This window comes from Saimiri boliviensis, chromosome 12 (assembly GCF_048565385.1).
Source record: "Saimiri boliviensis isolate mSaiBol1 chromosome 12, mSaiBol1.pri, whole genome shotgun sequence".
Classification (NCBI taxonomy): Eukaryota; Metazoa; Chordata; class Mammalia; order Primates; family Cebidae; genus Saimiri; species Saimiri boliviensis.
In genome coordinates, this window is record NC_133460.1 from 116,838,733 (window position 1) to 116,852,932 (window position 14,200).

General features: G+C 60.9%; 1 protein-coding gene across 2 annotated transcripts in view; it reads left to right on the forward strand.

Moving 5' to 3' along the window:
• The window catches only part of ADGRA1 (adhesion G protein-coupled receptor A1), a 33,612-nt gene extending 27,830 nt beyond the window's left edge, over positions 1–5,782 (forward strand). For both annotated transcript variants that reach the window (XM_074383138.1, XM_039465273.2), the window contains 2 exons: positions 543–641; positions 2,781–5,782. In XM_074383138.1, the coding sequence (XP_074239239.1) occupies positions 543–641; positions 2,781–3,930 (1,249 nt within the window). In that variant the 3' untranslated portion in view covers positions 3,931–5,782. The remainder of the gene's footprint in view (positions 1–542; positions 642–2,780) is intronic.
• Positions 5,783–14,200: the final 8,418 nt, after the last annotated feature.

Here is a 14,200-nt window from a genome sequence, read left to right on the forward strand (position 1 = left end):
ACCTCTCAGGTTGAGACTCTGCCCCTCCAAGGTGGGGCTTCATGGTCTGCAGGGAGAGGAGACTGCGGCCTTCTGCACTTCTTCCCCTGAGGCTGAGTGAGGTCTTAAAACTGCTTAAAAGGGTCCCCCTCCCACCCCACTCCCATCACTGGCCACACACTACCTGCTGTGTGACCCGCGCTGCTAGGGGAGCGATCCGCCTGTAGCCAGGGGCTCCCTGCAGTTGCCGTGAAGTCTGCAGCCCACCCAGCTCACCTGGGACCTCCGTGTTGGGGTCCAGGTCCCTCCACAGGTGCAGAGGCCTGCAGGAAGGAGGCAAGGCAAGGCCAGGATCGGTGCTCGGTCGGAGGTCGGGAGTCGGGGATCAGGGTCGGGGGTCAGGGGTCAGGGGTCAGGGATCAGGGATCAGGAGTCTCGTCCCCGCACCTACTCCGCCTGCACCCGCTACTCTCCCTTGCCCCGCGGAGGGCGAGAGGGGCAGGGCTGTCCCAGGAGGACGCAGGCCGGGTCTGCAAGGGGATCAGCGCCTTCCACTCCGGCAGGTTTTACCTCGTCAGCGGAGGGGTCCCATTCATCATCTGTGGGGTCACAGCTGCCACGAACATCAGGAATTACGGGACGGAGGATGAGGACACCGCGTAGTGAGTACTGGGCACCTGCCGCCAGGAGCGGGGAGGGGCGGGTGGGTTCTGCTGGAGGCCTCGGGGCGCCCGCACTGGGGGAGCCCAAGACGGAGCAGCAAGGCTGGGGCCTGGACCCGGGGCTCGCCCAGACCCACGCCCCTCCCAGCTCGCGCCCCCCAGGAGTGCGCGGCGCCCCCTCCTCTCCCAGGGACTCCACCCTAATCTGCCCCTGGACAAGGCAGGCCTGGTTTCCCTTCCATGGGAGGGGCCTGGGGACAAACAGCTATTTGGCAGCAGCACGGAGCTCAGCTGAGAAGGGAAACCCCATCAGGTAGGAATGGAGCCAACCGTCCCTCTCATCGGTGCCTAGAGCCGTCCTGGATCCTCTGGTTCAGCGCCCCCAGCTCCTTCTGAGGCCCAGGATCCCCCGCCCCTTGCCCTCGGCCAGGCCCCGCCCACCCACACCGGCCCCGCCCACCCACGCCGGCCCGGCCCGGCCCGGCCCAACCAGCTGCGCGCTCTGCCTGGCCCCGCCCACCAGACTCCACCTCCTTGGCCCCGCCCACCCACACCGGCCCCGCCCACCCAGCTGCGCCGTCTGCCTGGCCCCGCCCACAAGACGCCACTTCACTGGCCGCGCCCACCCATGCTGGCCCCGCCCACCCAGCCCCGCCCTCTGACCCAGCCCCACCCGACTCCACCTCCCTGGCTCCGCCCACCCTCGCCAGCCCCGCCCAGCCCGCTTCGCCCTCGGGCCCCACCCAGCAAGTTCGGGTCCCTCCTGCCCCCACACCCGGCTGCGCCTCCGCCCCCACTGGAGACACTTTCCGGGCTCCCGACCTCCGGAGCTGGTAGGGCCGATGGGGGGGGCCCATTCCCATCCACACTCTCAGCGACTCTAGAAACGCCCGAGACCACCAAGCCGTGACTGCACAGAGCCACTCGCTTGTCGGGGTGGGCGCGGGACCTTGGCTCCACAGGAGTCCCGAGTCCCGAGTCCCGAGTCCCGAGTCCCGAGTCCCGAGTCCGGAGTCCCGAGTCCGGAGTCCCGAGTCCCGAGTCCCGAGTCCCGAGTCCCGAGTCCCGCGTCCCGAGTCCCGAGTCCCGAGTCCGGAGTCCCGAGTCCCGAGTCCCGAGTCCCGAGTCCCGAGTCCCGAGTCCCGAGTCCCGAGTCCCGAGTCCCGAGTCCGGAGTCCGGAGTCCGGAGTCCCGAGTCCCGAGTCCCGAGTCCCGAGTCCCGAGTCCCGAGTCCCGAGTCCCGAGTCCCGAGTCCGGAGTCCCGAGTCCCGAGTCCCGAGTCCCGAGTCCGGAGTCCCGAGTCCGGAGTCCCGAGTCCCGAGTCCCGCGTCCCGAGTCCCGCGTCCGGAGTCCCGAGTCCCGAGTCCCGAGTCCCGAGTCCCGAGTCCGGAGTCCCGAGTCCCGAGTCCCGAGTCCCGAGTCCCGAGTCCCGAGTCCCGAGTCCGGAGTCCCGAGTCCGGAGTCCCGAGTCCCGAGTCCCGAGTCCGGAGTCCCGAGTCCCGAGTCCGGAGTCCGGAGTCCGGAGTCCCGAGTCCCGAGTCCCGAGTCCCGAGTCCCGAGTCCCGAGTCCGGAGTCCCGAGTCCCGAGTCCCGAGTCCCGAGTCCGGAGTCCCGAGTCCCGAGTCCCGAGTCCCGAGTCCGGAGTCCCGAGTCCCGAGTCCCGAGTCCCGAGTCCCGAGTCCCGAGTCCGGAGTCCGGAGTCCGGAGTCCGGAGTCCGGAGTCCCGAGTCCCGAGTCCGGAGTCCCGAGTCCCGAGTCCCGAGTCCCGAGTCCCGAGTCCGGAGTCCCGAGTCCCGAGTCCCGAGTCCCGAGTCCCGAGTCCCGAGTCCCGAGTCCCGAGTCCCGAGTCCCGAGTCCCGAGTCCCGAGTCCCGAGTCCGGAGTCCCGAGTCCCGAGTCCCGAGTCCCGAGTCCCGAGTCCCGAGTCCCGAGTCCCGAGTCCCGAGTCCCGAGTCCCGAGTCCCGAGTCCCGAGTCCCGAGTCCCGAGTCCCGAGTCCCGAGTCCGGAGTCCCGAGTCCCGAGTCCCGAGTCCCGAGTCCCGAGTCCCGAGTCCCGAGTCCCGCGTCCCGAGTCCCGTGTCCCGAATGAGTCCCGAGTCCTGGCCGGCCCGCCCGGCTGACGCGCGTCTTTCCCCCGCAGCTGCTGGATGGCCTGGGAGCCCAGCCTGGGCGCCTTCTACGGCCCCGCCGCCCTCATCGCCCTGGTCACCTGCGTGTACTTCCTGGGCACCTACGTGCAGCTGCGGCGCCACCCGGGGCGCAGGTACGAGCTGCGCGCGCGGCCCGAGGAGCAGCGGCGGCTGGCGACGCCCGAGGGCGGCCCGCGCGGGCCCCGGCCCGGCACCCCACCCGCCCGCGGCGGCCCCGGGGCCTCGGTGCTGCAGAACGAGCACTCGTTCCAGGCGCAGCTTCGCGCCGCTGCCTTCACGCTGTTCCTGTTCGCGGCCACATGGGCCTTCGGGGCGCTGGCCGTGTCGCAGGGCCACTTCCTGGACATGGTCTTCAGCTGCTTGTACGGCGCTTTCTGCGTGACGCTGGGGCTCTTCGTGCTCATCCACCACTGCGCCAAGCGCGAGGACGTGTGGCGGTGCTGGTGGGCCTGCTGCCCGCCCCGCGGGGACCCCCGGCCCGCGCTCCACGCCGACGGGGCCGCGCCGGGCCACGCCACATGCCTGCACTCGCCGGGCCTCGGACAGCCGCGGGGCTTCGCGCACCCGCCGGGCCCCTGCAAGATGACCAACCTGCAGGCCGCGCAGGGCCACGCCAGCTGCCTGTCGCCGGCCACCCCGTGCTGCGCCAAGATGCACTGCGAGCCGCTGATGGCGGACGAGGCGCACGCGCACCTGCAGGAGGAGGGAGCCTTCGGGCACGACCCCCACCTGCACGGGTGCCTGCAGGGCAGAACTAAGCCGCCCTACTTCGGCCGGCACCCGGCGGCCACCGAACCCGAGTACGCCTACCACATCCCATCCAGCCTGGACGGCAGCCCCCGCAGCTCGCGCACGGACAGCCCCCCCAGCTCGCTGGAGGGCCCGGCGGGGACGCACACGCTGTCCTGCTGTGCCCAAGGCGACCCCTTCCCCCTGGTTGGCCAGCCCGAGGGCAGCGAGGGGAGCCCTAGCCTCTACAGCTGCCCCACGCGGCCTGGCCATCTGGAGATGCTGCGGAGGACACAGTCCCTGCCCTTCGGCGGCCCCAGCCAGAACGGGCTGCCCAAGGGTGACTTGCTAGAAGGCCTGCCATTTGGTAACATCCGAACAGGACCCTGGAGAAACGAAACTACTGTGTAGCCGGGGCAGGGGACACGGTGTCCCTGGAGGAGCTTCAGAGCAGAGCAGGGGTCCATCTGCCACATGAGGTCACTGGGAGCGCCAAAGCCACCCTGCCTTTCAGAAGCAGTTCACACCCCCCACTGCCGCCTTCCATGAGAGAGACCTCAGCGGGGAAACGCTCTGGCCCACGCCTGCTCCTCTTATCCCAAATCCACGTGTTGGGCCCCACACATGGTCATCCGGTTTCTGTCCTGTGGCCTCCAGTCCTGAGGTGCCCAGAAGCAGAACAGGGGATTCCATCAAAGAACCCAGCCGGACCCCGGCGTGGCCCGGCCCGAGATGCCCTGCGGCCCACGGGCTCCTGGCTTCCTCGGGTGTGGCCGGCAGGGCCGAGACCACAGCAGGAGGCTGCCCTGACCTTCCCAGCATTCAGTGTGTGTGTCTTGTGTTCTCTGGGGTGGTGGTGGCCGGTCTGTCCCCAGCATTCTCGCTCTGGGCAGAACCCTCACGACCCTCCGCTGTCCTGTGTCTGAGCCGCCCCTATAGCTTCCCGGGGCCCCCGTGCGCCTTCGCCCACTCAGTGTCCAAGGTCAGCCCATGCTCGTAGCCCCTGCCCTGCAGGGCTGAGAGCGCCACGGATGCTTGGGTCTGCGGCCATGCTCTGGACTCTGGGGATAGCTGTCAGCCTCAGAGGGCCAGTGGGGGTCTCTCAGGGGCCCACGCCTTTGGAAAATGCCCAACATCCTTTAGTGAAGACCCGACTTCCAAAACCAGCCACCCGCATTGGGACTGGGTTCCACTCCAGTGTAGGCACCTGGCAACAAGAAGGTTCTATCCCAAAAAGAAGGGGGGCTGGCTGGTGGGACATTCTCACGGACAACATCCCTTTCCCTTTTTTTCATCTCCATGAAAAACATCTGGGCACAAAGCCCTGACTCAAAGGACAGATGTGATGACAGCAAGCCTTCTGTGAGAGCCAGTGGCCCGTCCCTGGTGGGAGGGAGTCCAGAGGGCCACAGGCGTGACTCGTGCACAGCCCTCCCTCCCTCTTTCCCTGTGACACATGTGCACCCACACATACACACAGGTGCACACACATGCATACCCCACATACGCACCCGTCAAGCACATGTGCACGCCCTGCACGTGGAAGGCGTGTGCTCTCCAGCGCCCCGCACACCAGAGTGTCACTGCAGATGGTTTCACCCTGCAAATGTCAGCGTCAGCAGCCTCGCCAGTGTGCAGACAGTCGGGCCGTCTCACCAGGAGCACAGACTTCCGATGCACACCTCCCAGAAGAGGGGTGTGGGGGAGTGTTCCCAGCGCCTGCGCGGTGGAAGGGCTCTCCGGAGGCTGGCACTCAGTATCTGAGTGTGAGGAAACTCACTTCCCGGGGTGTCCGTAAACTTCACCACGACGCAGTCGGCCGCAGCGTGCTCCACCCGGCAAACCCTGCGCGTCCTTACGGGGCAACCAGATGGGCCAGCGGATGACGCCTGGCGGCCCTGCCTCCGCCTCAGCTGTCCACCTGCTTCCGTAGCCGATGTGAACCCGAATCCCGAGGCTGTGCTGTGTACACACTGTAGGTGCAGAACCGTCCACACAGAAATACAGTCTTTGCGTTGTCTGTTCTTTGTGAGGCTGGTTAATAGCACCCGTGCATTTTCTCGCCCTCCATGGGGGTAGAGGGGCCCGGGGTGTGTGGCCCACTTTGTGTCCTGATCCCGGGGCGACACTGCTCTCCCTGGCCCCTCCAGCCCCTCGTGAACTTTCTGCCCTCAGTGCCCCTGGCTGAACAGAGAGGCATCCTGCCACTGAACCAAAGAAAGTCAACATTAAACATTAAACCTCTGTGTGTTTCTATGCTGACTTAGCCTCGTGAGTCCACTCAGGGCCGGGGTTGGGCCGCAGCCATTGGCACGTAATGTTCTGGAGTGTGAACACCCAAAGCCCGGCCACGCTGAGGGGCTCCCAGCTCAGAGTCACCTTGCGCCCGACCCTGGAGCCAGAGCCAGACCCAAATACTGTGTCCCACATCTGACTTCGGTGCCACTTCCTGTGTGATGGCGTGTGTGTGCCTGCTGGCCGGTTTGATTGTGTGTGTCTGTGTATGGGACGTGACGGAGTATATCTGCCGGCCTGTTTGTTTATGTGTCTGTGTGTGGGATGTGACGGAGTGTGTGACCCTGCCGGCCTGTGTGGTGTGTGGGTGCACTTGTGGGAGTTGTGTGCGCACATGCACCTATGTCTCTGAAGGAAAGTGTGCACACACGTGCATCATCTTCAGAGGCACAGGTAAGGACCCCCACCCCACCTCCTGCTGGTGTGTGACCCCCACACAGCAACAGCACTGCAGTGACTTTAGTCAGCCCCAAGAACCAGAAGCAGAAGCCACCTGTGCCAGACCCTGAGGGTTCTTCTCTGGCTCGGTCCTAGCTGAGGAAGCCTCTGGCCTGGGAGGCCACACAGTGGTGTCTGCTGTGTCTCCCATGAGGCCCCGGACATGGCCTGGCTCTGGTCGGCCTGCGCTGTTGCTAAATGAGCCGCCCTTGCAGGGGCTTTGGGCAGCGAAGGAGCCGCCACTGGTCCTGTGGGGAGGGGCCTGGGTCGGGCCCGCACGTTCCACCTACCTGACTGGGGACTCCGGTGGGACCCCGGCTGGACGGGAGCAGTGGGCCCCCGGGAGGCCTTCAGCAGAAGGTCAGCTCAGCGGACACGTGCCAGGCTCAAGAGCTGTCCGTCACTGACAGCAGCTGCAGGCCTGTTTGGGGACCTGGAAAGAGCTGGGGGCCTGCGCTTAGGTGGCGAATGCGCCCCACGTGCAGAGACGGGGCTGCACAGAGCTCTTCCGCACCCACCCAGTGCCAGATGGTGCCTGGGCTGGCCTGCCACTTGCCCCCGCGCCTTGGATCTGGCATTTCTAGAGGATGCTGTCGGGACCAGCATCGGCCTGAGCCAGGACAATGGGTGTGTCCGCTGCTGCGCCCGCCGGTCTCACCTCCTCTGAGCTGCCAGGGTTTGTGCCTGAGCCCAGAGGCTTCCACGGAACCTTGACTGCTGGAGGCCTCACCGCACAGGCGCTTTCAGGCGGAAATTCTGCCTGCCACATTCAAGGTCAAGGATATTCTGTAGCCTTTGAGGTGGGTGGGGGTAGGGGTGCCTCGGGCAGATGGAGGTCAGCCCTATGTCCGCGGGGAAAGCATGTGCCCCGTGAGGCAGGGGACACAGGAGGGAGGCAAGGAACAGCATGAGCACTGTGGGGTCAGGCCAGCGGCGGGGTGGGGCAGGGCCTAGAGGGCATGTGGGAGGCTCCTGGGGACGGGGACCCAGAAGCTAATTTGGAGGGTCCCTGGGGCCAAGCCTGAGCAGGTTTCTGAGTGCCGTAGTTGTTCAGGTCTGTAAGGACCTACGAGGGGCCGGCACACGTGAGAGGCCTGTCCCTCCCGCCACAGTTAGGAGACCAGAGTCTCCCGGTGAGACAAGTCAAGCTGAAGGTGGGCTCACCGGCAGCACAAGTCCTCCGTGCCCCACTGTGCTGGCTCCTGTGGGCCCGGAGGGAGGGCTGCTGGGTGAGCTGGGGCCCACCAGGGCAGCACCCATCACCCAGCGGCTGGCTGTCCAGGCCTCTTGGGGTCTGCAGGGCTGGGGGCTGTGGATAGCCAGTGTGAGTGCTCGTGTCTGTGCCCTCGTTCAGAGAGTACTCGTGGTCCAGGTCCTAACGAAGTGGGTATCCCTGGTGAGGGGTAGCCTGTGTGAATGCTCGTGTCTCTGCCCTGGTTCAGGGAGTACTCGTGGTCCAGGTCTCCACGGAGTGGTAACTCTGGCATTGAGTGCCTCCGCGTTAGAGATAATGCTCACATTCCCTTCATAGTGGCACAGTGCTGCTGGGTAAGACACTCGTGAGGTGATGCTAGCGGACTGTGCTGCTGTAGGATGAGGTGGCATTTTCTGGGCTCCTTTCTTGGTGTCACTGGTGTGGTCTGACCATTCATGATCCGTGTGCCCAGGTAGCAGTGGTGGTGCGTTTGCATGCGCTGTGTGGAAACTGCACCCGTGTGACCTCCCGAGTTCTCATGGTCTGAGTCCTAGGCTCCATGTCACGTGGGCTGTGGGTCCGTGGTCTGCATCCCAGGAGGGTGAGTACTCCTGGTAAACACTTTAAAATGAGTACCGGGGTCTGTTCCACCAAGGGAGCGCTAGAGCAGACTGTGGGCGTGGGCTGAGCTGCTGGGGTAAAGACTCCCGTCTCCAAGGCAGCACCTGCAGCTTCGACGTCATGGTGGGGTGGGGCCGACAGCCTGCACCCGGCGAGCGGCGTTAAAGGAAAAATATTCAATGATGCTTCTTAAAACACAGCAGACTGGCTGGGTACAGTGGCTCACACCTGTAATCCCAGCACTTTGGGAGGCCGAGGCAGGCAGATCACAAGGTCAGGAGTTCGAGACCAGCCTGACCAACATGGTGAAACCCCATCTCTACTAAAAATACAAAAATTAGCTGGGTGTGGTGGCGCGTGCCTGTAATCCTCAGGAGGCTGAGACAGGAGAATCGCTTGAACCTGGGAGGCAGAGGTTGCAGCGAACCAAGATCACACCATTGCACTCCAGCCTGGGTGACACGGCGAGACTCCAACTCAAAAAAAAAAAAAAAAAAAAAAAACCAGCAGACTTCATTCAGGGCCATTGGGTCCCTGGTTGTGAGATAGCCTGGGTTAGTACCGTGGGGATGGCTGGTCCCCAGGGCCCGATGGAGGCAGCAGGACAGTCAGTCAGTGGTGGGGTTCCCACCCACAGACTCTCTTTGGACCTGGGTGGGCTCATTGGTCAACTGCGGGGGAAGTAAGAGGCCACAGCAAACCTCAGCAGGCAGCAGGGGCTCGGCTCCTGACGACGCCCAGGCTGGGACAGTCACATGGGCAGCCACCCCTGCCTCTGGAGCTGCTCCAGGCCTGCTGAGGACCCACCTGCCTTCTCCTCAAGCTGCCTCAGTTCTGCGGTTCACTCCACAGGCCACTCTGGGGAGTGAGGGGTGTTGGTGCCGAGTGCGGGGCTGCTGGGACTTTCTCCTCCTTCTTCAAGGGTGACTCCGGGGGCCGGTCCCAGCCACTAGGAAAGGAACTGGCACAGCTGAGTGCGTGCTGGACCCTGAGGTTGGACTCACAGTCCGGACGCTGACCTCGGGAGCCTCAGGTGGGTCGCCCCTGCCCTGCCTCTGTGGCCTGCACCCGCTTCTCCATCTGGCCTGGTCTCTGGAGTGAGGTGCGGCTCCCTGACAGCTCCAACCCCCCAGGGGCGGGAGGCTGTGCCCACTCACACTCCTTCACAGGACCCCCCAGGCGGTAGGCAACCTGGGGCCAGAGAGGACAAGCTGGCTGCAGGGACATGGGAGCCGGTGGACGTGGCCCTGAGTGGCACTGGTGACGGCCTCACGGTGCAGCCACGCGCCCCAGACTGTGGGGTGGACATTAATCACTCCAGCTTACCACCTGTCACTCACTCCTCACTGAGGCTTAAAACCGGTTTCACACACGCCCAGCAAGAAGCAGGGTTATGCTGGAGAGGGGCCAGGTGTCTGTGCCTGTGCCTGGCTGAGGAGCGAAGGGCAGGGCGGGAGGGGAGGCCCGGCTGTGGTGTGTCAGCCTCATGGATGTGCTGGAGCAGCCTCGGGCTCGATGGATCTCATGGGCAGGACAGACATCCACGGGGAGCAGAAAAAAGCCACATGACTCTCTTGTGTGTCAGGGCCTCGGACCTGCTCTGGAGGTGCTGGCCCAGGGGCCTCGGGAACCACAGGGGCCCCCCGCCTTGCTCATGTCAGGTCCCCGGGCCACTGTCCCTCTCCTTCCACTCGCCTCCCGCCTTGGTGCCACTCCGGGGCCGTGACCCTCCCCTGCAAGGCCAGGGCCTCCGCGGGTCACAGGGCAGTCAGAATGGGGAGAGCAGGGCAGACCGCCCCGCACAGAAACTTCTGGGGCCAGACCCCCAATGCTGCCCTCTGATGTCAGTGGCATGTGCCCACCGGAGCGTCTGAGAACCAGTGGAGGCCAAGCCACAGCTGGGAACACCTCGAGGGAACCCGTGTGTCCCAGTGTCAGCCTGCTGCCCTCCTGGAAGGAGGGGTGAAATGTCACAGTGTCCACAATTGGAGCACCTGGGAGAGCACCAGGGACCCAAACCTCCCACCCCGTCAGGCCACAGCTCGGGGAAGGACAGCAGCCCCCATGGGAGGTGCGGCAGGGCCGAGCAATCAGCCTCCACCGTGTGTGGGTAACCCCTCATATAGGCACAAGGAATGAGAGCTGAGCAGAGCCCTGGCACAGTTAGGGCTTGAGGAATATCTCACTTTATAGTGTTACTACTCAGCTATTTCCTTTTATATAATCCTTTACATAATCATATATTAGTTCATAGAATTAGGGTTTGAATAATTCCTTTATATAATCCTCTCTATATAATCAGTAATAGTTGATAGTATGAGTGCCTGAAGAATATTTCCCTACATATATACCTATAATTATATCTTAGTTCATCATCGGAGGAATGTCTGGAGCAGACACAGTGCAGAGCATGGTTTAAGGGAAGACAGTTACACCAGGACAAGAATCCATGGTCCAGGCGGCAGCGTTCAGTGTCGTAAAGATACCCGCTGTGTGGCAGGCTTGGGGCGAGAGCCACTCCTCCTGATAAAGGAGTTACAGGACCTTGCTCCAGTTCTTACGGAAGGCTACCCTCAGACCGGCTATCCACCTTGGGGACTGTGAACTTCATCAGCTTCATCAGCTCTTGCTACTGTGCTGCTTGAAAAGCATCTTCCCATAGAACTCACTGGAAGCTGCCAGAAGGCGGCGGTAACCCTGACAGCTCTGTCACTGCTGTGTGACTTAAAGCATCCTCCTATAAATCTTCTTAGAAGTAGTTTGCCCATGGATAGAGGTATTGCACACTGAACCCTGTTCACTGCGCATGGCCCACCTTCGAGCCTCGGTGACCTAATGGGGGTGGACCCCTTACTGCACGTGGCCCTTGCCTTCACGGGAATGGCCCCCTTGCTGTGCACTGTCCACCTCTTGGCCTCGGTGACCTAATGGGGGTGGACCCCATGTTTTATTGCTCATGACCCTATCACTATCCTTAAAGATGATTTCACTCACTGCCCTGCCCCCAACCTAGACACAATAAATACTCACGCTTCTGGACATTTGGGGCCTCGCCTGGACATTTGGGGCCTCACCTGGACATTCGGGGCCTCGCCTGACTCTGCTCGTAGGTGGCGTGGCCCCCCGAGCCCAGCTGCGTTTTCTTTGTACTTCTGTGTCCTGTCTCTTTATTTCTCGGATCCTGCGCCTCAGCACAGCATAAGGCTCACACCACGACCCTGCGGGGCCCTCAGCCTTACATCTGCTCCCAACGTGCCCTACACCGTGAGTATGAACGGAGGTCTGAGGGGACGGGCCTGTGGCCGAGAGGACCCGGTGAGGCCCAGGCCTGAGGGAATTAGGCTGGGAGACAGCACCTCTGGTCAGCGGACAAGAAGACCATGCACAGTCCTGCCCTGTCCCCTTCCCAGGCCAAGAGCCACCAGCGGGGACCGAGCCTGGGAGCAGCACCCCGGCCAGGCTCTCAGGGAATGAACAGGGGCCGGGACCGGGGCTGGGGGCTGGGCTGGGCCCCCCAGGCTCTCTCCCCGTGCTTCAGCCTCATCTCCAGTGTTCACATGAGGACGGGGCTCGAATCCTCACACTGGGCGGGTAGAGGGGGGTCCTGTGAGTGTCGGGCCCCACGCGGGCTCCCCCGCAGCTCACGACCACGTCAGGGCATCAGTGGGGTCCCGGACCCCGGCCCTGCTCTGCGATGGCGTCTGGGCATCAGCCAGGAGGAGACCAGCGTGCCCCAGGCCTCAGCCTCGCAGAGCCGCAGCCGTCGCCCCAGGGCCCACAGCATTGGCAGCGCCCAGAGCCCCACGGCCTTGTTCTGCCCTGACTGAGCGCCCTGCTCCTGGGAAGTCCTGGCTCCGCCGACGCCCCACAGGCAGGGACCTGGACCAGAGGGGCTCACAAAGAGCAGCCCTCGCTTCCGCTGCTGCCCGGGGGCGGGGCCGGAGGGTCGGGTGCCAAGAAGCAGGGCCTCTTCCCTGTGACGGGCGTGCCAGCAAACGGACAGAGAAAACAGATGAACGCATTAAGTACCTACCTGCTTCTCAGGTCTTCTCATCTTTTTCCGAGAAATGCCTCCGATTTAACTGAATGAAAAGGAGGATTCCGTTATTTTCCAAGAAACGACCATTCATCCAGGAAAGGTGATGGGCTTTTTGGACCTTGTTTACAGGAACCTACAGGCTAAAATCAGTTTTGCTGTTCACGCATTTGGGAACGGCATGGCAGATAAACTACAAACGTCTTGTTTAGATTCAGCTTGAGTTCATTCTTTGATCTTTAAAATCTTCAGCCGAGAATTTTATACTTAGCCAGACTAAGCTTCCTAAGTAAAGGAGAAATAAGATCCTTTCCAGCTAAGGAGATGTTGAGGGGCTTCACTACCACCAAGCCTGCCTTACCAGAGATCTCGAAAGGAGCACTAAATACAGAAAGGAAGGGTCACTACCAGCTAATACAAAAATGCACTTAAACACACAGACTAGCGTCACCGTAACGCAACCACACACACACGCCAGCGTAGTAACCAGGGACAGCACAGGGACGGGACAGACCCACAGCCGTCAACACTAACCTTGAATATAAACGGGCTAAATGCCCCGCTCGAAAGGCACAGAGGGGCCAGCTGGATACGAAAACCAGACCCAGTGCTGTCTTCAACAGGCCTGTCTCACACGCAGGGATAGTCATGGGACAGAGGAAGATCTACTGAGCAAACGGAAAGCAGAAAGAAGCAGGGGTTGCAATCCTAAATTCAGACAAAACATTTCAAACCAACAAAGATTAAAAAAAAAAAAAAAAAGAAAGCCGTTACGTAATGACAGAGAGTTCACGTTAACAAGAAGACCTAACTGTCCTACATAGACATGCACGTAACTCAGAAGCACCCAGATTCATAAAGCAAGTTCTTAGAAGCCCACAAAGGGACGTCAGCTCCCACACATAGGACTCCTCCCAGCTCATTCTATGAGGCCAGCATCACCTTGATACCAAAACCTGGCAAAGACACAAGAAAAAAAGAAACCTTCATCCCTGGGATGCAAGGTTGGTTCAACATATGCAAATCAGTAAGTGTGATTCATCATATAAACAGGACTAAAGACAAAAAAATGATTTCTCACTAGATGCAGAAAAGGCTTTCCATAAAATCCAACACCTCTTTATGTTAAAAACTCTCAGTAAAGTAGGTATTGAAGGAACATACCTCACAATAACAAGAGCCACCTGTGACAAATTCATGGCCAACATTATGCTGAATGGGCAAAAGTTTAAAGCTTTCCCCTCGAACACTGACACAAGGCAAGGATGCCCTCTCTCACCACCTCTATTCAGCATAGTATTGGAAGTCCGAGCCAGAGAAATCAGGCAAGTGAAATAAAGAAAGGTATGCAAATAGGAAGAGAGGAAGTCAAACTATCTCTGTTTGCAGATGACATGATTCTATGTGTAGAAAACCCTATTGTCTGGCCCTGGAGCTCCTCCAGCTGATAAACAACTTTAGCAAAGTTGCAGGATACAAAATAAATGTACAAAAATCACTAGCATTTCTATATACCAACAACAGCCAAATCAGAAAGACAATCCTTTCACAATTGCCACACAGAGAATAAAACATCTGGGAATGCAGCCAACCAGGGAGGTGAAAGACCTCTACAATGAGAATTTTAAAACACTGCTCAAAGGAATCAGAGATGGCACAAACAAATGAGAAAACATCTCATGCTTGGGGATGGGAAGACTCAACAGCATTAAAATGGCCATACTGCCCAGTGCAAGTTACAGACTCGGTGCTATTCCTATGAAACCACCAATGACATTCTTCACAGCACTAGAAAAACAAAACTATTTAAAATTCATATGAAACCAAATGAGAGCCCAAATAGCCAAGGCAATTCTAAGCAGAAAGAACAAACCTGGATGCATCACGTTGCCCAATTTCAAATTGTACTGCAGGTTCACAGTGGCCAAAACAGCACAGTACTGGTAGGAAAACAGGCACATAGACCAACGGAACAGAACAGAGATTTCAGAAATAAGGCCACACATCTACGACCGTCTGATCGTCCACAAAGCTCACAAAACAAGCAACAGGAGAAAGACCCCATATTCATAAGTGGTGCTGGGCTAGCTGGCTAG